Source organism: Ixodes scapularis, unplaced genomic scaffold (assembly GCF_016920785.2).
Source record: "Ixodes scapularis isolate PalLabHiFi unplaced genomic scaffold, ASM1692078v2 PGA_scaffold6__148_contigs__length_123643588, whole genome shotgun sequence".
NCBI classification, from domain to species: Eukaryota; Metazoa; Arthropoda; class Arachnida; order Ixodida; family Ixodidae; genus Ixodes; species Ixodes scapularis.
In genome coordinates this window covers 30628555-30653241 of record NW_024609881.1, presented here as the reverse complement: position 1 = coordinate 30653241, position 24687 = coordinate 30628555, and the positions used below count along the sequence as shown (strand labels likewise).

At 46.5% G+C, this 24687-nt stretch overlaps 1 protein-coding gene across 1 annotated transcript; it reads right to left on the bottom strand.

Moving 5' to 3' along the window:
* Positions 1 to 13124: 13124 nt before the first annotated feature.
* LOC8050574 lies at positions 13125 to 23735 on the bottom strand. The gene is made up of 2 exons (XM_002433825.5): positions 22568 to 23735; positions 13125 to 14098 (listed from the first exon to the last, which is right to left on the bottom strand). Exons 1-2 carry the CDS (start codon positions 23629 to 23631, stop codon positions 13708 to 13710), a joined length of 1455 nt encoding a protein of 484 aa, XP_002433870.3. The 5' UTR covers positions 23632 to 23735; the 3' UTR covers positions 13125 to 13707.
* Positions 23736 to 24687: the final 952 nt, after the last annotated feature.

Genomic DNA, 24687 nt, shown 5'->3' with positions numbered 1-24687 from the left:
GCAAAGACACTTGAGGGTGTTGTCGGTAAGGAATTCAAAGCCAGGAAAATGCCATCCGGTGACCTACTTGTTGAGGTTGAATCAAGCGAGCAGAGTACTGTACTACTAGGTTTAACGTCCGTTTCTGGATATGACTTTTCTATCTCTCCCCACTGAACGCTAAACAGCATTCAAGGAGTTATTTCCGAGGATGACCTTCTTGACAGCTCTGAAACTGAAATCGTTAAAGGCCTCTCTGACCAAGGTATCACAGCTGAAAGACGCATCACCATACGTCGTGATGGGAACGAGCTCAAGACAAAACATATTGTACTCACCTTCCAATCAACCGTCCTTCCTGAAGCTGTGAAAGCTGGGTACCTGCGCTGCAGGGTTCGGCCTTATGCGCCAAACCCTCGTAGATGTTTCAAGTGCCAGAGATTTGGCCATGGCTCTCAGAACTTCCGTGATAAGGCCACCTGTGCAAAGTGTAGCAAGACCGACCATGAAGCTGATGCCTGTACTAACAACCCTCACTGTGTAAACTGCTCAGAACCTCACCCAGCATATTCCAGACCGAGCGAAAGATGAAAGATGAGAAAGAGGTTCTTACCTTGAAAGTTAAAGAAAACCTTTTTTACCCTGAAGCACGCCGTCGCTTCGCATTCGTGCAGAAAGGCGGCTACGCCCAAGTGGTGCAGCGGGGACTTGTACCACTAAAGGTTGCAGTGGCAACCCAGACGTCCTTTCTGGACTATGGGAAGCCACGGCAGTCCCCAACGCCCCCGCTGAAGATCCAGCTACCGAGGCGTGCAATCTCGGTTGGTAATTCTGCTGACCCCAGCCAGAGCACCAACACTAGCGCCCCTGCTGGGCAGCAGCCTCTGCCTTCTCATGTAGAGGGTACGCAAGCTGCTTCCCAAGCTCCGGAAGGACCGGCGGCTACGGCAGTCGTCCCTACTCCGCGAACTCCTTCCAGGGAGTAGGGTCGACACTCTCGCCCGCGCTCCCTGGAGAGAGCATCATCGAGGGAGCGGCATGGCTCTCGTGCCGCTCCTGCAGCACCTAAAGCCTGGTTCAGACATGTACAACGAGCGCGATGCGTCCGTTGCAACCGAAGCGACCGGAACGACCGCTCTGCGCCGCGCGTACACACACCTGCAACCACTGCAACAAGCGCAGCGGGTCGGCAGCACGGCGACCGCCTCTCCGTTGCCGTCAGCTGTTTCAGCGGTGCCTCCAAAAAGAAGGGGACGCGCTGCCACTCACTTGCGTAACAGAAAATAGACAGACCGTCTTCTATGACCTTAAGCTTTATTACTCTTTTCAGGATAAGCTTGCAGGGTAGTGCATAAAAAAAAAAAAAAAGAAAGAGATGCAGTACGCCGTCTTGCACGATCACGACTTTAATACACGACTTTGCCAACAGTACAAATCTCGCCACACGCCTTTTCTACGATTATAAAAGACGATGTAATCTTAGCAACGATATAGCAACGTAGAAATATAATTTGACAGACGATGCGAGCGTTCAGGATTGCTAACACTAATCACCTTTTTCGGGCGATGAAAACGAGTAAAAAATTCGCATCCTTTATACGGTACGCACCAGTAATACCTTGAACTTGGGCACACGCAAGGAATGCGCCAAATCAGAAATCCGGGCGATGTTCGAGGACACAAATGCTTAGAAAGCACCACTGTAGTCGAAGTAAACAAACACGACGGCACGGGCGTTTCTGCTGTCTTGAGAGTACAACCACGACATCGCCGCACGAGTAGGTGGATCTTGCCTTCTAATACGTGCTGGGTTATCATAGCGACACACGACGAAAATTCACAGTCAAGGCTAGCGCTTTTACGCGGAACGGTGAACTTTCACCCCGACGTCGACGATCACCACCGACGCCATGTTTGCAGACAGAAGGAATCGGCCCGCGACCGGCGGACCGGCATGCAACGCGCTCAACCCATTCTCCTTGACCTGTGATTGGTCTGTCGTTGCGGTCGCTTCGGTCGTTTCCAACGCATCGGGGAAAGTTGGGCTCGCTCCAACTCCTTGCGTCGTGAACGACACGTGCGTGCGTCCCTCCGTCGCTATGGCAACTGACGGTTGCAGACCGTTGCAACGGTCGTTTCGGTTGTTCCGGTCGTTCCGGTCGCTACGGACGCATGTGTGTGAACGGGCCTTAAGGGGCAGGAACGGGTGAACTTGGGCGATCCCTCGCCCAGCACCTCCTCCGCCTGACTGGCTGGGGCTGGTCGTGGACTGGGCATGGTGCCCAATCCTCCGAGCACGCCCAAACCAGCAGCAATGGACACATCTCAAGAAGTAGAGGCAGTGGATGATAGCATGGAAGTCTCCATTCATGCGTCTGACCAAGACGAAATGGAATGGCAGACTCCAAGAAGTAAACAGAAGAACAAAAAACCCGTAATCCCCCCAAAGTGATGTTGCTGATCTATTGGTGCCATAAGCGGCAGATTTGTAACTTTTCATGTATTCTCTTCTAGCTTTACAGGTTTAGCAGCGTCTTAATTTAAATGTTTTGTTAAATTTTTAGAGACATGGCTAAATTTAATTTCTTCCAGTTGAACTGCCGTGGTCTTTTACGTAATATAGACGATGTTATTTTTTTTATGGACGATTTACGTCTTATTGCTCTCTCTTTAAAAGAGACACACCTCAATGATAATCATAAGTCAGTATTGCACCGCCATCAAGTTTTTAGAAAAGATCGCCCTGCATCTAATTCATCAGGTGGAGTAGCTGTGGTGGTCCAGAACGGAGTTGCCTCCTCTCAGGTTCCTCTTGCTACGCCTCTTGAGGCTGTGGCTGTGCGGGTCATTCATATCGGAAAAAAATAATGATTCAATATTTTCCCCGATATGGATGACAATGATCTAATCGAAATTGTAAAACAGTTAAAGACTAATAAAGGAACAGGGTTTGATCAAATTAAGGCTTTATATAATGAATATCATATTACTATAATGAGACATGCATTATTACAGTTGTACAATCGTATATTTTCTACCGGCATCATCCCAAAAAAGCTTAAAACATCCGTTGTTCGGCCTGTATACAAGAAAGGTGAGGAAAATAAATTCCTAAATTATAGACCAGTTTGCATCTTTTCTGTGATAAATTATCTAATGGAAAAATATATGAATAAAGTTCTTAGGTGCTATATCGCTAAATATAACCTATTAACTAACACGCAATATGGATTCAGGGAACATATAGGAACCAGTGACCTTCTAGAAGACTTTTTAGAGCGCAGCTCTTAGGCGCCCGTTTCCGGCTTGAGCGGCGTCGCCGTCGGCGTTGGCGTAACCGCGCGGTGCATTATGGGAAATGTCCCATAATGCACCGCGCGAGCCTCCCCCGAGGTCACGTGACCCCTCGAAGTCACGTGACTCCCGTGAGGTCACGTGACCCCTCCCCGAGGTCACGTGACCCCGATGACGTCATCGTCCCTGATGACGTCACCGGCATCCGCATCGTCATCGTCATCATCACTGATGACGTTATCAGTGACGTCACTGATGACGTCACCGGCATCCGCATCGTCATCATCACTGATGACATCATATCACCGACATCCGCATCGTCATCGTCATCATCACTGGTGACGTCAGCAGTGACGTCACTAATGACGTCATCGGTATCGTCATCGTCACTGATGACGTCATCAGTGACGTCAGTGATGACTTCATCCGCATTGTCATTGTCACGTGACCCCAAGGTCACGTGACCCCCCCAGTACCCTTCCCTCCTCCTCCTCAAGAGCTGCGCTCTAATTCGGCGTTACAGGGAGTTGTAAACAGCTTTCACTTTTTTTACTATGTAAATGAAAACATCGACGCCGGTAATTATGTTCTAGCTTTATTCATAGATTGTACCAGGGCTTTCGAAACTATCAATCATGATATATTATATATTATTATGATATATATTATAATATATAAACTACATATTATTGGAATTCTAGGGAAGACATATGATTTATTTCGAAATTATCTTTATGATCGGTTTCAGGTAGTACGTTTAGGCTCAAAATATAGCAAGGAAATTAAGGTAAAACAAGGAGTACCACAAGGTACAGTCCTCAGTCCACCACTTTTTGATATATATGTTAACGAGATAGCACAGGTTAGCTTAAAAAGTAAGCTCCTTCAATTTGCAGATGACACGGTAATTGTATACGCACATAGAAAGTACGAAGTTGCGGCAATGACTATACAAGATGATATACATAAAATTATTTAATGGTATCGTAAAAACCAGATAATTGTAAACGTTCCTAAAACGCAAGTAATATGCTTTATGGGATCCAAGACAAAAGACCGTAAATTAATTTCAAATAAAAATGCATCATCAGAACTGCGACAACTGCTCGTGCATTCCGCTAAAATACGCTGATAATGTAAAACACCTGGGATGCACATAGACAAATATGTTAAATGGGATATTCACATAGACCAGGTTTGTAAAAAAATTAAGGGTATTAATGGCACTTATGTACCACATCCAAGAACTAGTACCGCGATCCATACTTAAAATGATATAGTACAATGCACTGGGTAAATCCGTACTTCAGTATTGAATTACATTTTACGGGCACTGTGCCATGTATTTACAACTAAAGGTAGAATCGATTCGAAAAAGGATAGTGAGGAATATTGGTTACTGAAGCGAAGAAACTAATCTCTCAGATTATATGCATAAAGAATAAGGAATATTACGTTTCAGGGATCAAATGAAGTATAATACTATTATAAAGCATTTTTTCAACAATAAATGAAGGCGCGAAAATAAAAAAGAAAGGACATTAAGACCCACTAAAAAATTTGTTGAACCATTTCTAAGAACAAGATATGGAGAGGCCACAAGCAAATATTACATACCTAAGCTTTATAATCCATTACCCGATGACCTACTAGAAATAAAATCTCCTAGAATGAAAAATATAAAAAGTGGATAATTGAACAGGGAAAAAAAGAATCTTAAAAGTTAATAGGTATAACCGATGAGTATCCCCGAATACGCAGAATATAAGAGGTTGTTATTTCTGTTCTATTATTAGAATTATCTTGTAAGTCGTGAATTCTATTTTTCTTTACGGTATGTAAGTGCTAATTTAATATCATTCGTCGGGTTTACACAAGTACTCATCAAAGTAGACGAACTAATATAAGCTGTAAAAGGTGGTGGAACTGTAGTAATACGTACGAATATTGGTATGTTTTGTTCCTTTTAGTTATCTGTGCAATAAAAAGCAGAGACTCCTGTCGCGTCCCACACACAAGCCATTATTGGCTTATGTGGGCTTTATATTCTAATATTTTCAAAGAAAGTAAATAAAGATGGTTTTCGTATTGTATTTTATTGTATTGTATTGTCTTCTTTCGGACCGCCTTATCACTGTTGTTTCTATTTATATTCCACAAAACATTCCACTGCACCTCCATGATCTTCACCGGCTGGTTACACAGCTTCCTCACCCATTTTTACTGTTAGGAGATTTTAATGCTCACCACCCCTTGTGGGGTAGTGCCCGTCAGGACTCGCGTGGTGGGGTAATTGAGCGATTTTAATTATCTTCTGGGCTGTGCCTTATGAACACGAAAGAGCCAACCTTTTTTAGCGCAGGTCACAACTCATTCAAATCTATCGACCTTTCAATTTCATACCCCTCATTGATTTCTACGTTTACTTGGAAAGTTTTAAATAACCCCTTTGGGAGCGACCACTTTCCAGTCGTTCTGGAGAGTCAAGTTTCTATTCCAAGCCTCATGAAACGCAGCCCACGTTGGAAACTGGAAAAGGCAGACTGGGGTTTTTTCAGCCTAAACTCGGAACTCAAACCTTGCATATTCTTGCCATTAACTAATGATGAAGCCACCACATGCATCACAGGTCAGATCATAAATGCTGCCTTTCGCTCCATCCCTCAGACTTTCTGTAACATTGCCAAAAAATGTAAGCCATGCTGGAATAAAGGATGTTCAGCCACAAAGAAAACAAAAAAGGGCTTTGGGCATATTTCGAAGATATCCAACATCTGTGAATTTGATGGAGTTTTAGAGACATAGAGCTCAAGCTCGTTCAACCAGAAAGCAGGCAAAGAGGAAGTCTTGGAAAGGTTATCTTACCTCCATCAGCAGCTACGTCCCAGCAAAGGAAGCATGAGAACGACTTCACAAAGTAGAAGGCAAATACCGCTGCTTTACAATTCCTCTTTTTCCCTCAGTAGATTTGTTGCGCGACCAGGCTAATGGGTTGGGCAAACATGTTGCAGCCATTTCTAACTCATCCCATTACTCTTCAGCGTTTTTGAACTTTAAGACAAATGCAGAAAGAACGAAAGTCAGCTTGGTAGGAGGAGCTACTGCACCCTGTAATCAACCATTTACTAGGGTCGAGCTCCAAATGGCACTTAGTGTCCGGAAAAACTCATCCCCTGGTCCTGACCGAATACATTATGAGATGATCCAGCACTTGTCAAAGGAATCACTCGCTGCCCTTCTTGCTTACTTTAATCGTCTGTGGAAAGATTCACACTTCCCTTCCGAATGAAAGCGGGCAGAAGTTATTCCGCTGCTGAAGCCTGGAAAAGACCCTCTCTTTCCAGTTACAGACCAAGAGCATTAACAAGTTGCTTGGGAAAAACTTTCGAAAGGTTAGTTAATTAGCGCCTCGTTTATTTCATTGAACAACACAATATTTTGGATATTAATCAGGGCGGCTGTCGACCTGGACGCTCCATGACCGACCATTTAGTTTGGCTGGAGACAATTGTACGCGAGGCATTTGTGAATAAGCAGCATTGTGTATCAGTCTTTTTTGACTTAGAAAAGGCTTATGATACAACTTGGAAACATGGCTTCTTGCGCGACCTATTTATGTACGGAGTACGTGGCCGATTGCTTCATTGCACAAATAACTTTCTTTGGGTACGCACTTTCCGTGTCCGGCTGGGCACTACGTTATCTGATTCGTTTTTTCAGTAGAACGGTGTTCCTCAGGGCGCAGTCCTGAGTGTCACTCTCTTCGCCGTAAAAATTAATTCTCTTTGCCAGGTCATACCTTCTTTCGGGTCGTACTCCCTGTATGTGGATGATATTCAAATTTCTGTGGCATCTTGTAATATGTCTAGCTGCGAAAGACAGCTGCAGCTAACCATAAATAAAATGACGAAATGGGCAAATAAAAATGGCTTCAGGTTCTCTTCAGAAAAACCAATCTGTGTCCCCTTTTCTCTGCGGCGTGGGCTTTGGTTAGATCCAATTCTCAGTTCAAATGGAAATAGCATTGCAGTAATACCAGAGCGTAGTTTCTAGGAGTGATTTTCGACCGTAAACTTAGCTTTGTATCTCACCTCAAGTAACTGAAGCAAATGTGTATGCAGACTATGAATATCCTAAAAGTTCTTTCTCACAGGTCTTGGGGCTCCGATAAAAGGTGTCTGCTTCGTCTCTATTCCTCTCTCGTACGGTCACGTCTTGATTATAGCGCCGCGCCATTGTGTATGCATCTGCTCGGCCGTCTGCATTGAAGATGCTTGATCCAGTGCACCATCTTGGGTTGCGTCTAGCAAGTGGTGCTTTTCGAACATCCCCTATCCCAAGCTTGTATGTTGACTCTAATGAAATGTCACTTGAGAAAAGGCGGCAGCTTTTTAGTCTAGTCTATGTTTAAAAAGTTTTATTGGATTCTGGTCATCCAGCCCACACTTATATCCGAGAATCTAAATTTTGTCGTACCTTTGAACATAAGCCAACGGTTATTTCGACCCTTGAGTCTTCGTTTTAAACCTGCGTCTTTCTCTTGGCCTGCCTCGTGAAAATTTCTACCTTATAGAAAGTGCATGTCATACTGCCCCATGGGATATCAAGCCTATAGCTTGTGATTGGTACTTCACAAAATTTAATAAACAAAATGTCTCCCCACTCATTTTGCAACAGAAATTTCTTGCACTGCAAGAAAAGTACAAGAATTATCATCAATTTTACACTGATGAAGCCAAGTCGTCAACGTATGTAGGCTCAGCGGTACATTCAAATTCGTTTACACATGCGACACGGCTGAATAATGTTGCTAGTATTTTTACTGCCGAGCTATATGGCGTGCTGTCTGCACTTGACTATATTATCCGGAGCAAAGTGATGAAAGCCGTTATTTTTGTTGACTCCCGGAGCGTTGTTACAGCAACATGTTCACGTAATCCAACCAAGAACAAACTGACTCAACTGGTACGTACTAATGTTCAACTGGGCCTCGGAGATAGGAAGGGTATTAAGTTTTGTTGGATCCCCAGCCAGGGGGGCATTACAGGCAACGAGGCTGCAGATAGACTGGCCGCCTCCTCGCATAATCTCTTACCATCGTAGGCTTGCATACCACACCAAGACCTAACTAGGCCCATACGGCTTGCACTTCTAAAACTGTGGCAGTCCGAGTGGGATTTGGCCGATAACAACAAACTTCATATTATCAAGCCAGGCATCGGTACCTGGGAAAGCTCCAATAACCGGTGCCGTTTCCGTGAGGTTCTTCTGTGCCGCTTGAGGATCGGCCACACCTTCCTCACCCATCGACACCTGCTTTTTGGTGAGGAGCCACCGGTGTGCGAGCACTGTGGCGACAATTCGTCTGTTCTACACATTTTTCTTTGCCGTGGTGTTCTCCAACAACACAAGTTCTTTTTTCCTGAGCTTGTCAAGTACTGTATCCCTTTCAATCCTACTCTGTTCCTAGGAGAGCAGCCTCTAATATCAGTTGACCGTCTTTTAGCTTTTCTCGAAAATATAGTGATCTTACATAAAGTATAGCAGAAATACTTCCTTGGTGCATCGTTTCTAGTTCAATTTAGTTTACCTAGTTTGGCGCAGTATGGCCATCGTAGCTCTTGCGCCATAAAGCCCGCAAACAACAACAACGTCGGCGTGCAAAGAAGCAGGCGCCCGGGGTACGACGGACATAATAACGACGACGGGGGGGGGGGGGGGGGGGGGGGGGGTGAGGGAAGGAAGGAAGGGAAGGGAAGGGAGGGGAGGGAGGAGCAGAGGGAGGAAGTAGAAGGGTGGGGGGCGGTCGAAACTGGCGGACGTTGTCGTCATTTCTTTTTTGACTTGGAATGAAGTTTTCCTTACCTCCACCAGAAATGTCACGAATGAAGGTGACGAGGTGGTGACTAATGATCTGAAAATAAAGGTTTAATCGGCGAAACTCGTGTCACAAATAAAAGGATGTAAGTACACGCGTCAAGAAAGCACCAGCGAGCGTCGTCGGCGGCAGCAGCGAGTGAAGCCTTTACTATGTGTAGAAACATTACTCAAAAACATTCCCCAGGGTGACTATAATGCATTCGCAATCCTGCACCGTAGGCGGTCGTAAGTGTCCTCCTGTAATTTTTAGTTTCAAAGCATTAACTGTCCCATAGGGCGCCGCCGGCGCTGACTGTGACCCCGAAAAAAATAGGAACTATTTCGCATGCAAACAGAGAATGCCGGCGAACGAGCAACGAAGATCAGCTAAGGAGAGGGTGCGGGCGCTCGGCCGCCCCTTTCTCACACCTCTTGGAGCACGTGGCAGGCCCTCTCTCCCCCCTTTGAGCCACGTGGTAGGCATGGCCGGAGGCCCGGAGAGGGGCTGCTCACGCGTTCTACGTAGAAGCCCCTCTATCCTGGGAAAAGTGGCGCCATTCATTTTTGTGGAAATGCTCGAGACGCGTGCCGCGCTCCACTTCTGGGAAGATCATGGCGTCTGAAATGCAATTCAGTGCTGCGCTGTGCCGCCATGATCTTCCCATGGGCTGCACGTTGCACGTGCATGATGCACCTTGGGCTACTTTTGAAGTTCTAAGCTCTTGCTTTCAGCTATTCCGCGCCGCGAAGAGGAGGCGCGCTGCCCGCTGTCCTCAACCGCGGAGGAAGGGGTACGGTGCTTGTAGGATTGCGCTGCGTGTAGGAATGCCTTCGCATTCCTACGCGTAAGCAGTCCTAAGTGTACTGTATTTTTTTTATTATCTTTATATTTTGCATATTATGAGTACTCCCAAGGAATAGCTGGGAAATATTTAGCCCACTTTATGTTTTGTCCTCAAATAGGTCCGGGGCAAACTCCCTGGCAGCCAGGTACTAGGCGAAACAGTGCAGCCTGAACTTTATTCTCACTGACTCTCGTGAGGGGACAAAAAAAGGAAAACTTTTATTTTATTTATTTATTTTATTTATTTATACTACTGGTCCTTGTTCAGGACCATTGCAGGAATGGTTACATTCATGAGGTTACAAAATAGCCATTAAACAAACACAAGAACCATATGACGCTAATGTGTCACGAAAGGAAAAACATGCAAGCAAATACAAATAGACACAAAATCTTCACTCAACATTGAAATGTTTTCTAACAGAATCAAGAAATGAAATTAGGGAACTAGAGTTCGTTATTTCAGCGGGTAAGTTATTCCAATCTTTGAAAGTGCGCGGAAAAAATGAGTATTGGAAAACATTATTTCGCGGCAACGGCTCAATGATATAATATGGATGCTGGCTACGTGTATTGGAGCGCGCAGAATATGATATATACTTGTCCCGATTGATGTTGATCATGCCATGAATTATCTGGAAGAGCAGTTTCAATCTGTTAATAGTATTTCTCGCGCTAAGGGTTGATAATTGTCCTTTATTAAGTAACTCACTAACTGAAGCATGCCTGTTATGTACCCCGTAGATGAATCGAACCGCTTTTCTTTGTACCATTTCCAGCCTATTGATGTCTTTTTTTTTGTGTAGGGGTCCCATATTACACTCGCGTATTCTGAGATAGGAAGAACAAAAGTTTTGTACGCCAATAGTTTTGTATCTGGAGCTGCCTGCCGTAATTTGCGTCTCATAACCCGTAGTTGTCTAGATGATTTATCTATAACCGCGCTGGCATGTTTATCCCATTTTAAATTGTGTGTTATATGTAGTCCTAAATAAGTATATTCATTAACCCGGATCAGTACTTGGTTACCTATGTGGTATGAAAAAAGAGAGGGTGCTTTTTATGGGTGATAGATATAAATACAGTTTTCTCTTTGTTAAGTACCATTTGCCAATCTTTGCACCATTTTGATATTTCCTGAAGGCTATTATTTAGGATGAGATGATCATCGGGACTTTTGATTTCATGATATAGGATGCAATCATCAGCATACAATCCTATGTTTACTCTGATATTAGTAGCTATATCATTGATAAATATCGAGAAAAGCAGTGGCCCCAAAACTGACCCCTGTGGTACCCCGGATTCTACATTTGCTATGGAAGATGCAGTCTGATTAAACATTACATACTGTCCCCTCCCCGACAGGAAATCCTGAATCCAGTTTACGATTTGAGCGTTTTTTAACATCGCACGTAATTTTAATAAAATCTTTAGATGGGAAACCTTGTCAAAGGCTTTTGGAAAGTCAAAGTAGATTACATCAACTTGACCTCGGCGATTAATGACTGAAGAAAAATTATGCTCTGTTCCATCTAACTGAGATATTGTCGAGTATCCGACTCTAAAACCATGCAGTACATTCGATAGAAGATTATGCTCCGTGACGTAGGCAACTATATGTTTAGCAATAATATGTTCGAGTAATTTACAACTGATACACGTCAAAGAAATGGGACGATAGTTAAATGCTATCCGAGGGTCACCCGATTTATATATGGGTTTAACGATTGCTAGCTTCCAATCTGCAATCTCGAAGTGGCCAATGACGTTTTAAAGATGACAAACAAATATTTTGAAACCCATTCCGCATAGCGTTTAAGAAACAAATTGGGGATGTCATCCGGGCCGCTGCTCTTCTTTACATCATAGTTTAGTAATAATGACAAAATACCTGCTTCAGTGATAGTAACGTTCTGGAGAGCGGGTAGCTGAGATTGGACGTCGTAGTCAGGAACAATGTTGTTATCTCTTGTAAACACGGAATAAAATTGGTCACTAAAAATGGTAGCGATTTTAAATTCGTCATCAATTACACAACCGTCAACAACGAGGGATGGACATTTCTTGTCTTTGGAAGTACTTATATGCCGCCAAAATTTTTGTGGTGCTGCTTTTATGAATGACGAAACAGATATAATAATACCATATAATATCAAAAAATAACGCATTTCCTACCTTTTTTTTCCACGCCATTCAAATGCAACCATGTCAACAAAAAGAGTGCTCTCCTTTAAAGCGTGTTGCCGTTGCCGACGGCAATCTGCCCAGGAAAAGCAAGTTAGTGATGATGCACATCTCCATATCGCACTACAACCGCCGCTACTTAGCCCTAAATCTTTTTCTTGTATGCTGCTTCAGATCTGAGCCACCTGTGCGCACGAACTTCGCCGCCGGAGAGTCATGTCAAACTCCACTTGACTGGACGGTTGGACTGGCTGGCGCTCATCATGGATCATGTCATGAGTCATTACAAATGCCACGAAGCCATGAGTTAGCGAAGTGCCGAATGCGTACTTTGTCAATGCAGACGAAATTGAGCGGACTCAATGTGTGCTCAACGATGAAGCAGGTCAGGACACTATTAAGACAGCGTCCAAAGCTTGGTTAAAAACTTTCAGCCTTTCCAGTCTGGCGAAGAAGGAAGACCAGCGAAACTGTACTATGGTGGGAATGAAGTAATGACCGGCCGCAAGTCGGCAAGCCAGAGTGGAAAGGCTGGAGAGGTTGCCGCCATCTATAAGCGGCAGCTGCAACCCGACAACCAGCAAACCGGTTGTTTGGTTGCCTCCGTTGCTTATAGATTGAGGTAGCTGTCCGGAATTTAGTGTCATCATTTGTGTGCTGACGGACACGATGCCGTGGAAACTAGCCCTTAACAGCTCCGCTGTAACAATGAAACCAAGCGCTCAAAGCACACGTGGCGGTTTTGAAGAAAGAAATCGCTAGCACTTGGAAGCTCCTTCTTACAGCAAACGGAGTCGTCCTTCACGTACTTACACCAAAATGTTAGCAACATTTTCAAACGCATGCCCATCCAATGGCCGCTCTCTAATAACTGCGAAAATCTACTTGCACTCCAGAATTTACATTTCTGCTGATTATATTTCTGCCTATATTAATATCCGAATTGAGTTTTTAGAGAGAATCGTGTCAAAACAGGTGTTTTATTGTTATCTAAAAAATGAAAGCCGTTTACAATTCCCTGTAACGTCAGACTAGAGCGCACCTCTTGAGGAGGAGGATGGAAGCGTACTGAGGGATAGGTGACTCCTTGAGGTCACGTGACCTCAAGGGGGGGGGCGTCGTGTGACGTCAGGGGGGTCACGTGACCTCGGGGGGGTCGCGTGACCTGAGGGGGCTCACGTGACCTCGGGGGATCACGTGACCTCAGGGGGGTCACGTGGCCTTAGAGGGGTTATGTGACCTGAGGGGGGTCACGTGACCTGAGCGGGGAGGTACACGTGACCTCGGGGGGGGGGGGGGGGTGTCACGTGACCTCGCGGTTACGCCAACGCTGACGCCGCTCAAGCCGGAAACGGGCCCCTAAGAGCTGCGCTTTAAGAAGCTCGACGAAAACGATCCCAAGGTAGATTTCTTGTCAGAGTAACTGTCTTGTTTTTCGGCAAAAATGCATCGGTGGTCGGAGTCGACTCTCTGAATGCATCCGTGCGGCTATGATGTCGTCTGAAAATCCGGTTGCCTCACGTTGTCCGGTGAAGTTTTATCGTCTACGACCAATCAAAGTCTTCATCTGGATGCCCATATTCACAACATTCGTCCTGAAACGACAAGCCGTAACCGCCGACAGATATTTCCATGGAACTGCCTGTAGATATCGCCTTGGCACTGCCGAGTGCCTTGAAGAGCAGAATTCTCATATGGCCTAGCTGGAAGTCGATATGACACCTTATTCTATAATGCACATACGAGTCGAAGTTGGTCCCCACGATGCACTGCCAGAACGAATCGTACTTCTCGCGGAACTTGTCCTGGATGTAGAACGCAATGTCCTTTCCACGTTGGAACTTCTCCAGGGCCTGGATGGCTATGCGCACAGCATCCTGTTGCATGTCTCTCGGCATTTTAACAAAATGCATCACCGCCTGCTTCGTAGACATCCTGCATAGAAAATTAAACCGTCAGTCCTAAGCAATTCCACACCCTAGTCGTTGGGCGCAGCTGTCAATTGGGCAGTTGCGCCGATCTCATCGACAAAGTGCAAAGTCAAATATCTCGCTTTAAAAAAAATTCCTTCAAAATTTCTACGGAAACAGCGCAAAAGACACGCAGGGCAAGAATGAGAAGTAAACGAACACACCACCCTACCATTTGTTCCAAGCCAAATACTTGTGACATTGCCTTCTATGTAGGGGGAAACCCTGCGCTTTAGTTACCATGCCAATAGACAGCCAGGCTGCGGTAAAAGGGGAAGATTGAGCGGCAGGCGGAGAAGGAAAGTGTCCTGAAGACCGAGCCACACAGGTGTCGTAAGTCGAACCACTCCTCCTTTCTCTTTGTATTTTGCGGGAAAGCACACAAAAAAAAAGATTCCGAAATTGCTGTTCTTCCTACGGTGATATTCGACGAAATTCGTTAGTATTTGTCGCAGCCCTACCGAAAAATCCGGTATAACTTTTCATTATCCGGATTATGGAACCGGAAATTTGTTTCTGGAAACCCGAAATTCAGATTACAGACAAAGGAATAATTTCTGAAAACCTAAATTCCAGATAGAGTCCAGATAGATTTCCGGTTCCATAATCCGGATAGCGAAAAGATATACCGACTTTTTCGGTAGGGAGAGGTTTCGACTCAGCGAAGAGTAGTAATATTAGTTTGTTCTTCTGTGCGTCGGCGCTTTCGAATGCAGGCACCGCAACTTTCCTTAATCCCCGCCTACGGTCCACATACTCTTGTCTTCGAAGAGAGGGCGATCGGTGGCTGAGTGGGCTAGCGCACACCAGCTCCGAGCACGTGGAGCGAAACTCGCGCTGCAGAACCCAGGGATTCTGGGCTCAGTCCCTACCCCTGCCCACACCACCTAGACAGAAGGCCTCCGCATGGTTTCCTCTTTTTCTATGAAACGTCATCACAGTCGGATCGCGCTCGGTCGGCTATTGGACCCGAGCCCGACCTTCGACGCGCTGATTGGCCACGAGCCGCAGCCGAACACTGACGCAGCACTCGTGCCCAATCTCTCGCCTCGATCGATCTGACTATGATGACGCGTGTGGAGGCCTTCTGTCTAGGTGGTGTTGCCCCTGCCCGTTTGGATCTTCTGGATGAGCATCATACCGGTGTGCGGTCGTGTATCATAACTGCGTGGTGCACGTTAAAGACCCCAGGCTAACGGTTCGACTCCACTGGCTATATTTCTCATCTACAGCTGGGAGACTCGTCGCCCGTTGAGCCAGAACAAGTTCTAGGCTGTATAAACTTACACACAACTCAATTTTTCTTCGATGAGCCGATCTTTCTTCCCGGGTGTCGGCGGTTTCGCGCAAACGCCGTGTCTCAGCGTTACGTTGTTGCGTAAATTTGTGCGTGCTGGGGAAACGTAACCATGTTCCCATGCCCGTTGCAGTGTGAGGGGGGTGCGCGTTAACAGCCATGTATAACTAGAAGTAAGGGTGCCGTGACCTCCCTAAGCTCGAGTTCGAAAGTGTTCCAAAATTTGGAACCTTTTTAAAGGGACGGTGAACCGAAATTTGGATTTTAGAAAAATAATGCAGGAGATGCAGGCAGGACGCTACAATCCCTAGAACACTACTCGTAAGGCGATATATCGAATGGACGGCCGTATTATAGGAAAAAGAAGTCGAGATTGAACCAGGCCGAAGAGACGCGTGACGTGATATACCTAGTTTCCTCCTCTTTTCGCTCCGCTCCCTCAAGGTGGCGAAGCGGAGAAAACGCGAGGCCGTTCCCTCTCCCTCTCGGAAAAACATGACGTCAACGTTTCTGTCAAATGCGCCTCCTTTTCTTGAAAAATACGGCTATTCGTTTAAGATATCGCTGTATGAGTGATGTTTGGATGTTTGTAGCATCCCGCTGCACGCCTTTGCCGCGTGTTTTGTGGAATCCAGATTTCGGTTCAGCATCCCTTTAAGGTTTGAATTTGAAATGTTCCTATCTTTCGAACCCCCGCAAGGATCGAACTTGAAAAAGTCCAAAATGCAAGGATTCTGGAAATTCGTGTTTTAAGAGTTCAAACCAAACCAAATCAAAGACGACAGCATGCACCAGAGCAATAAATGAAACGTATTTAAAAGTCGACCGACCGTTTACCCTTTTTTTCTTAGTGATAGTATGAGGACACGCTGATGGAAGCTACGTCAAAAGTGGGGGTAGCTTTCGGGAAAAAAAAAATAAACGTACGGTTCTTTTTGGCAAAAGGAAACGGAATTGAGGAGAGTTTCGGAAAGTTTTGAAAAGAAAAGGCGAAACTCTGGAGGTCACCCGTGTATCATCTTTACGTTATAAGTTATCGTTCTGTCTCATCTAGTTTTGGCGTGCGGTGTTGGCGTCGTAGGTGAAGGCTTTCCTCATATGGGAGGCTATGGTTTAGCCCACCATTTGTTCCTCAGAGCCACTCCTACTGCAATGTACATTTCATGAAACTCTCCTTTGGTACATAAACTTAGAGTTTACGCACCAAGCAATTGAAGGAGTTATGTCACACCCTATCAAGGGACCGTGAAATATTTAACCCGCCGGTGCCTGTCTTCCTGAAAAGCGGTTATTTTTCTCGATGAGCCAGTAATTAACTGAATTCATTAAATGGGCGGCTTTTTAGTCATGTTGCTGGCACTGCAACCATGCTGAGCAGTCTTCACAAAGCCCTCCCCGATCTCCTCCCGCTGCCTCTCTCCCAACATGAATGTAGGACGTAAACACAAATAAGGACATTCACCCTATTTGCTCCAACGTAACACGAGTTTGTCTTTCTTTAACTTTTCGTATCCTATACTTGGCACTCAAGTTTCAATCAAATTGTCATGAGATCAAGCTCATATGTGCTGTCATTTTAAAAATGCATGTTTAATTCATGTTTTCTTGGCCCCCAAACAGCTGCCAATCATCAAAAGCGGTGCACCAAAAACTCTTAACTTTCTGAGTTCCCGCAGCATATAAACCTTATGTGCTTGAAACAGACACAATCTGGATACTTGAAATGACAGCCATCTACTCCTGGTCAACACTCACGAACAATAGTTTGTGTGTTTTATGTTTGTAATATATGTTTAAGATATAAAAGTTTGCCTTAAACTAATTAAAAATTATAATTATCAAGTTACGTAGCTAATACTTCAGTATCCTTGTAATCTCCAGGTTTTGATTTTCAAATGAATTAAAAAGTTACGGTACTGTATATTTTACGCCTTATAAAAGCCTGCCTTAGGCTCTCCGGGCCTGGGAACTCTCTTGAGTTTAGCGCTTCTGTTGGCACAAGCACTTCATCAACTGTGATGGAGACCTCCTCGAACTTTTTCGTTTCGCTGTCGATTTGCGACCTAAAATACAAAAACTTATCTTTAAACCGGTCCACGTCCACGGGAGAGGGCTACAGTAAGCTGCTCTATAGTGCTCAGAAGGCAAGCTCAATTTTATCAGTTTCGCACGTGGCTGTTTGCTCACTTTCTACTACAGTTATCTCGTTGCGACAAACATTTTTTTGTTTTTCTAGGCTCAGCGCACGTTTAGTTGGCGCTTCGTCCGTGGTCCAATGTTCGGCTATCGCTCTCACAATCGCCCCGCGATAATGGTCCCCGTCTGCATTCTCGAGTTTATCTTTCACAGAAGAATGTCGTCTGTGAACGCGCCCAGGGTTCTACTGTCTTCTTTTAACGAAGTTTGCAAAGTGTTGCGTAACGACATTTCGTTCTTTCTTCGTAGTTGATTATACTTGCTTTCTTTAAAACCATCTTCCTTTGCACCCTGCTTAAACAGCTCCCAGTTCGCTTCATGCTGTGAAGTTTTTCCGTAATTCAATTTTTCGATAGCAGAGAGGACTTGATCTGCCAACACCCTCGCATTCATTTTCCAAAAATCCTATCTAAACACTTTTTTCTTTTCCAACTTACTACGGATGCAAAAAGAAACTAGACAATGGTCACTTTAAGAAACAGAGAACACTTAATATTCGGAATATAAAGGTATCAACTCTAACGACTCATAAGCGCGGTCCAGACGGGCCTGACTGGCCCCTTCAAAGTAGGTCAACTGAACATCGCAGTCTTTTCTTAGATATTCCTCAACGTTATCGAGGCCAAACGCGTTCGTCATACTGCAAATACTTCCCGTGCTCATATCACTATAGGCCAGAGCGCTCGATTTGTCGGACGCGGAAAACACGCCGTTAAAATCTCCAAGTAAAATTAGATGCCGCTCGCGCAGTTGAAAAATCGCTGAATACAATCAAAGAACGCCCGCCGCCCAATTACTCTAGTGGGAGCATAAACGAAAACAACCCGCCATTCCTAGGAAGAAAACGAAAAGTCACGAACAACGAATCGTACAGACGTGCACGTCGTCACCCCAGAACCGTCCCGCCTAAATTCTGGCGGGTAAAGAGGATACAGCTTGCGGACGTTTCTACCGCGTGGCTTACGCAGTCGTTGTATGCCGGGCTGTGTACGGGAGCACCATAAATTCCGCCTGGCCCCCGCTCTCTACTTTGGTATCCTGGACCACGACCATACCCAAGTCTTGCTCGACGACGACGCGATAAAGCTGCCTTTGCCTCCTACGGTCGGCGAGTTCTCGTTCATTGAGAGTCGCCAGTCAGATAGGCTTTTCTAAGGAGACCATGAGCTAGCCGGGTCCAGACCGAAGGTACGGCGCGTACGTCGACAGGACGTCGTCGCACGGGGCTGTCCGTCTGCACGCCAGTTCACTGCGACAGTTTGTGGCGACCCTTTGGTGCTGAAGACCGCAGCTGCCTATCCGCACCCGCCCAGCAGTCCACGATCTTCCACATCTTTTGAAGCTGGCGCGGCCGACGTTCCTGGAAGACACCCGAGACGTCTTCCCGCTGGCGCTTTGCAGAGCCCGACTCGACGTCCATCGCTGAACCGGAGGGTTTCCCGCCAGAAACCGTAGCCGCGCCTGCTGTTTGGTCTCCGTCGGCGAGGCCGGCTGGTGCTTAGCCGCCGTTGGAAGAACCTCCGTGGAAAGGGAGGGGCCTCGGGCTACACCCTGTGTGTGATCGGGGCGCTCGCACCTGCGGGGTTGGTTCCGGGCTCGTCGTCCCCTTCCTTTGCCTGCTTGGTCGGGGTTCGTGTGGGAGCAGCCGCCTTCCCAGCCTAATCGTCCTGCATGAAGTGGTCGTTCTGGTCGGCCCTCGCATTTCGTCTTGCGGCTTGGGCGTAAAAGAGCGGACACGGTCGGGCTGCTCGTGCCTGAAGGCACGGCACTCGGCGCGCCGGGGGGCCCGGCAGTTCCGTCGCATGCCGCCCATCCTGCCGCACCTTAGGCGAAAGGCTCGTGGTTGTGCCCAGGCACAACCACGAGCGCCGTGCCACCCCCGAGCCGAAGCTGTGCGGCAGGTGCTTGAGGCCGACGCCTTTCCGTAGAGCCAGGCGCACGCTCCTGGTGGTGGACTCGACGCCGTCAACGCCCGCCACCCTCCACCACTCCCGTGCTACGTCTTCGACGTGGCCGTACCCTGCAAAGGCCCGGTGGATGGTGCCGTCGTACCTGACACCGAACGACACCTAATGGAGCTTGATCCGCAGCTCCTGACGAAACGGGTCGAAGACGACGCACCCGTGGCCCTTGACGGTGAGCCACCCTGCCGCGTCTGTCCGTCCCGAGGTCCCGCGTCCGTCTCGAGGACGACCAACCAAACATGCGACATGAGAAATGTCTCAATCCTGGCCACTTCCTGAGAACTCCGGCGTCGTCGAGAAGTTTTCGAAAGTCCTCGACACGGTACGGCCGACAAGCGACGTCGACGTGCAGAACAACGGCACGTTTCATCGCTTCCCCTGAGGGCGACAAAGGCAGAGGCATCATTTACTCTTCGGTGCTTGAAACAGCCGAGTCACCACGGCCGGCGTGGTGACTCGGCCGTGGTGCCGCTCCGGAGGAGCTCATCGACTTTGCGTCCGACCTCTCTCGTTGCCAGAAGAATGTAGGCCAGGCAGGCACGCTTGTACGGCTTGGGAACAAGGGGGGGGGGGGGGGGGGGTTTGTTTAGCAATCGCGTTCCACTCTTAAAGCCGAAGCTGAAGCCCCTTCGGGTAATTCTTTCTCCAAACCTGACAACACGGAGAGGAAAAAGCTGTTATTTCGTTTTAGCGCTGTATTTTATACAAACATCAAGAGGTACTTCTACAGATCATTGATTGACACAATTGTGTATCTCTTAAAACAATTACCCCTCAATTACCTCTAAGCACGAAAAAAAAAATCGCTTGCCAAAACACGAACTACGTTTTTGTGCTAGAAACATCGGTGTTAAATATTTCTTAGTCGTTAGGCCCCCAGCTAGGTGGAAGTAAACACACTGAGTATAAACCAAAGAATAGTATAAAAGAAACTTCACTGGCTTAGGGAACACATGGCGAGTTTTGGATATAATTCCAAGAGCTTTACAAATTTTTACGCGAATGCATTTTGCGTGTTCATTCGAGGAAAGAGTTTTAGTACAAATACGACCTCGGATTTTAACAGATTTTGCGATCTCTCAAGCCAAGACACGAGCATAATATTTAAGGGAAGTCCGCTGTAAAGACTATTTTATTTTCCCGGAAAAATAGTCGAGCTTTCTTCTTCTAAAATTTACTTTGGTGTGTCCTATAAGACGGCGTGATTTCCAAGCTTTTTTTTTTCTACGAGTAGGAACTTTAATTGCCCAAGTTCGCCGCGGAGGTTTTATATCTCGTTCCATTCGCTGGCGAAAATATCGAAATTTTGTGCCGCTTGAGCCTATATCGCGATCGCAATACACAAGCGCGGGCCTGCCGATGTAGTTTCGCCACTCTGACCGTACGGATATAGATGTTCGACTTATGCCAACTTCTTATTTCGCGTGAAAATGGCCGTTTAGAGAAGGATGCACCCTACAAACCAAAAAATACAGTACTTAATTTTCAAAAGAAGTTTTTGTTCTCACCGATTTTTGAAATGGTAAATTTGGAATATGGGCCGTATAGGTGCACATGTTACATAATTTTCAGCAGGACGCTTTCTTTAAAAGAGGAGTTCGATATCAAATGACCTCGAAGACAAGGAGGATCGCGTCCCCTCGCCAGAGGCACTCTTCACGCCACCGAGACACAGGCCCTTGAGATGACACAGCCAACCATGGATGGTAGGCCATTTGCCGCCGAGAATGTGCTCGATGGCTGGGCCTCAATTCAGTGATCCGCAAAAGCAACAAACTCAATAATTACCTTTTAGCGAGACACAAGACTGGCACTGACAAGTGTGTGAGAATGTCACTCTGATCACCTCATCGTATTACTCGTACCATTCCCGATATCATTTCGTCTTGCCAGTCTTTTTTCTGCTATCCAAACCTCTGTGTAGAGTAGTGTACTAGAGGCACGCTTTCAGGCTAACCTCTTTGCCTTTCAATCATCATCATTCTTTTTGTTTAAATTAGGGGGCGAGAAGTACTTTAGATTTGACGACGACGAGTGACGGCGAATTGATATCGCAAAAAAACGTGGCAGCTGTCGGCCAGAATTCAGGTAAATGAAAGTACTAATTCGTTTCTTCTTCAACTTTGGGTTACTTTGTGGTTTTCTTTTTTTTGTTCGGCGATGTGGAAGGCTACGCTCCATTCCCCTCTCACCGCCCCCCCCCCCCCCCCCCCCCCCCTTACAAGCACGGTCGAATCAGAGTCTGCTGCGAAGGCTGAATTAACACTGTGTTCGGGTGCAACCTACTGTATCACTTTCGAGATGTGAAGAGATCTCGCACAGCTTTAGTCAGCGTTCAGTCTGGTAGAGGGCGCGTGCTTTTTACCGCCCATAATATCGGGAGTCACGTAAGTGCCTGAGAGTCAAAGGAGTTCCAGGTGGACTCGAATGAGAGCCAGTAAACCCCATAAACGGGCAGTATTATTATTCCCCGATTTAGGAGAATCAGATGACTCACCAAGAGGGTCACATGGGGCATTGTTTGACTCCTCTCGAATGAGTACCCGCGAACACCCTATTTTTAGGGTGTAGGGTCACGAGTCGTTTTTCCTCAGATTTCACGGAATTTTGACCGGTGCACTGGTTTACTAACATGCACACAACAAGCGCAAAATTACACCAGATCCGCAAACTCTGCAGAAGATTATGCACCTGAAAACACGGATTAGCAGAAACAGAAAATTGTCCTCGAGTATAGTCAAGTGACTTTCGCGGGCGAAATTCTTCAAGAAGCGAAAGTATGCATTTGAGCTGGCTAAAAGCATTCTAATCCAAACCCTGAGACAGGGAGAAAGAAAACAACTCACATGTCTCTTTTGTTAATTTACTTCTCCGTGTCTCAGGGTTTAGATTAGAAAATTATGTGCCATTTTAACACCCAGACGTCACATTCTGAGAGGTGGAAACTATATGTCAGACCTCTTCAGCCATTACTTGCCTCTTTTCCGAGTGCTCGAGTTTCACGTCATCCTTGAATGGACCGATACTGGTCTGCGGCCTAGAGAAGTCGTTTTTGAGATCAGCAATGGACTGCTTGATCTCAGCACAAGACCTCCTCAAGTCTTCAAGTAGCTGTCCTTGCCGGTGGGTGGCATCTGGCTGCATCTTCTGAAACTGCGCTAGGAGGTTTGACATGGTTTCAACGATTGCTTGATCTCCTTCTGAATGCCCAAGCTTGAGCTCATCCAATACTGCGTTGACGCTAGCGTGCAACCTAGAGTAGCCATCTTTGAGCTCAGAGATGGACTGCTTCATATCGGCTGTGGCGTTCTCGAAAGTTCCGCATAACTCTCTTCCCAGTTTGGTCATATCTGGCTGCGTCTTCTGAAGCTGTTGCAGGAGGCCGGACACGGCTTCAGTAATTGCTTGACTTGCTACTGAATGTCCAAGATTGACTTTATTCGCGACGGTGTTGACACTGGCCTGCAGCACGTAGTAGCCGTCCTTGAGTTCAGCCATAGACTGCTTAATTTCCGCACTGGCCTTCTCCAAGTCTTCACGTAACTGTACTCCCTGCAGTGTCGCACTTTGCAACGGAACTTCCGCGCCTTGTTTGGGGTCGTAGCATTGGACGCAGTGCTGCACAAGGCCCAGCCGCGGCACGTCATGATGACACCTAGGACAAGAAGCCCTGTGGTGAAGGCATTCTTTTTCGAAGTGATCCAAGAGTTCGGAGACGGGCCCGATGAAGTTGCAGCCGTGTGCAGAATTCCAGCAAGACACGCTCAGTTTCAGCAACTGTCCCGGTCGCAACTTCAGCTTGTCCACCGCATCCTTGTCGAAGTTCTCTCGGTCCAGTGGACATACGCAACCCAGGTCAAGGCTGCCCTCGAAGCAGACGTCGCAAAGGGTGTGGGAACAAGGCAGCACGACCGTTTCCTTGCACAGCACTCCGCAAACATGGCACAGCCTGTCGAGGGGAAGGGGATGCTCGAAACATAACGGCCTCCAGTCTAGACCTGGTATCAATTCCGTGGACAGTGGTACAAACGTTGGCGACATCCTGGAACTGCGGACCTCTGATGCTATGTGTCCCGCTCGCTCTTCGCAGAGACCCGGCTCACAATCAGCACGGAGGCGATAAGAGGCACGTTACCAACCTCTTTGGTACCCTCCCCGTAAACGTCGACTTATCAGCTCTGTCACAACTCATATTATTTTTTTTAAGAGTACCAGTAAAGCAATGAGACTTTGACCTGCAACAACCGAGCAAGCGGTCACGATAAAAGTCTGCCGCATGCGGCGCGTCCTGCGTTCCCTCACGCTGGGAAAGAGATTATTGATACAGTCCACTTTCTTTCGCGTGGAGAGACTGGTCCCAAATATAGGTTACTAGTGCTGAAGTGTCCGACTATTGTATTAGATGTGACGAAAATAATCCCTGGAGAAGGGGAACAAGAGGGAGAAAGGACAAACATAAATCTCCAAACACAGCTCGTTTCGTGCACCGTTTTAAAAGCGGTGGCATTTCTTTAAAGGCGCCGTGCAACGAAATATTGGGTATGAATGTTTCTCGCTTTCCACAATACTGGCACTTGCGGAACCCAAGTATACTCGCACTGGCCATGAAGCTTCATTGCTGCGGTTTCAATTCAAGAATAAGGGGGACGTGTTCTTTTAGTCTCTTCTTCGTAAAGCTCGATGACAAAGTCATGAGGACTGTATCGTTGGCGTTGTCAACAACGCGACCCTTGGGATTTTACCATCAAGCTTTGCTTGGTGGCAAAATTGTGACGATAATTAAATGCGGCTCAAAAAGTAGACACGAGCATTGCGTGAGCATTCGATTTGGTCTCGTGACAAGCAATATATGAAAGAGCGAGAAAAACTACGAAAGCGAGAAAGGCGTAAGCAGGACGAGCTCTGACTGACCACTAAATATTTATTGAAAATACACCCAACGAAGTAAGCCACCAAGTCTCCATCACGTCAAAACTTGTCGAGTAGACTATTTCTTCTTTGTGCTAGTAAACAGAAGTTTGCCTTACGCAGTTGTTTTCTTAAAAGTTATTTATTTCATGACTAATAATTCTCTAACTGTCTTATAAGCTCCTTTCC

Bases quoted from the DNA above. Each gene is read 5' to 3' on its own strand.
- LOC8050574 (XM_002433825.5), bottom strand. From the start codon at position 23,631: ATGTCGCCAACGTTTGTACCACTGTCCACGGAATTGATACCAGGTCTA. The intron at 14,099-22,567 runs GCAAGTAATGGC...TTTTCTATGCAG, and splicing joins CTCGAGCACTCGGAAAAGAG to GATGTCTACGAAGCAGGCGG.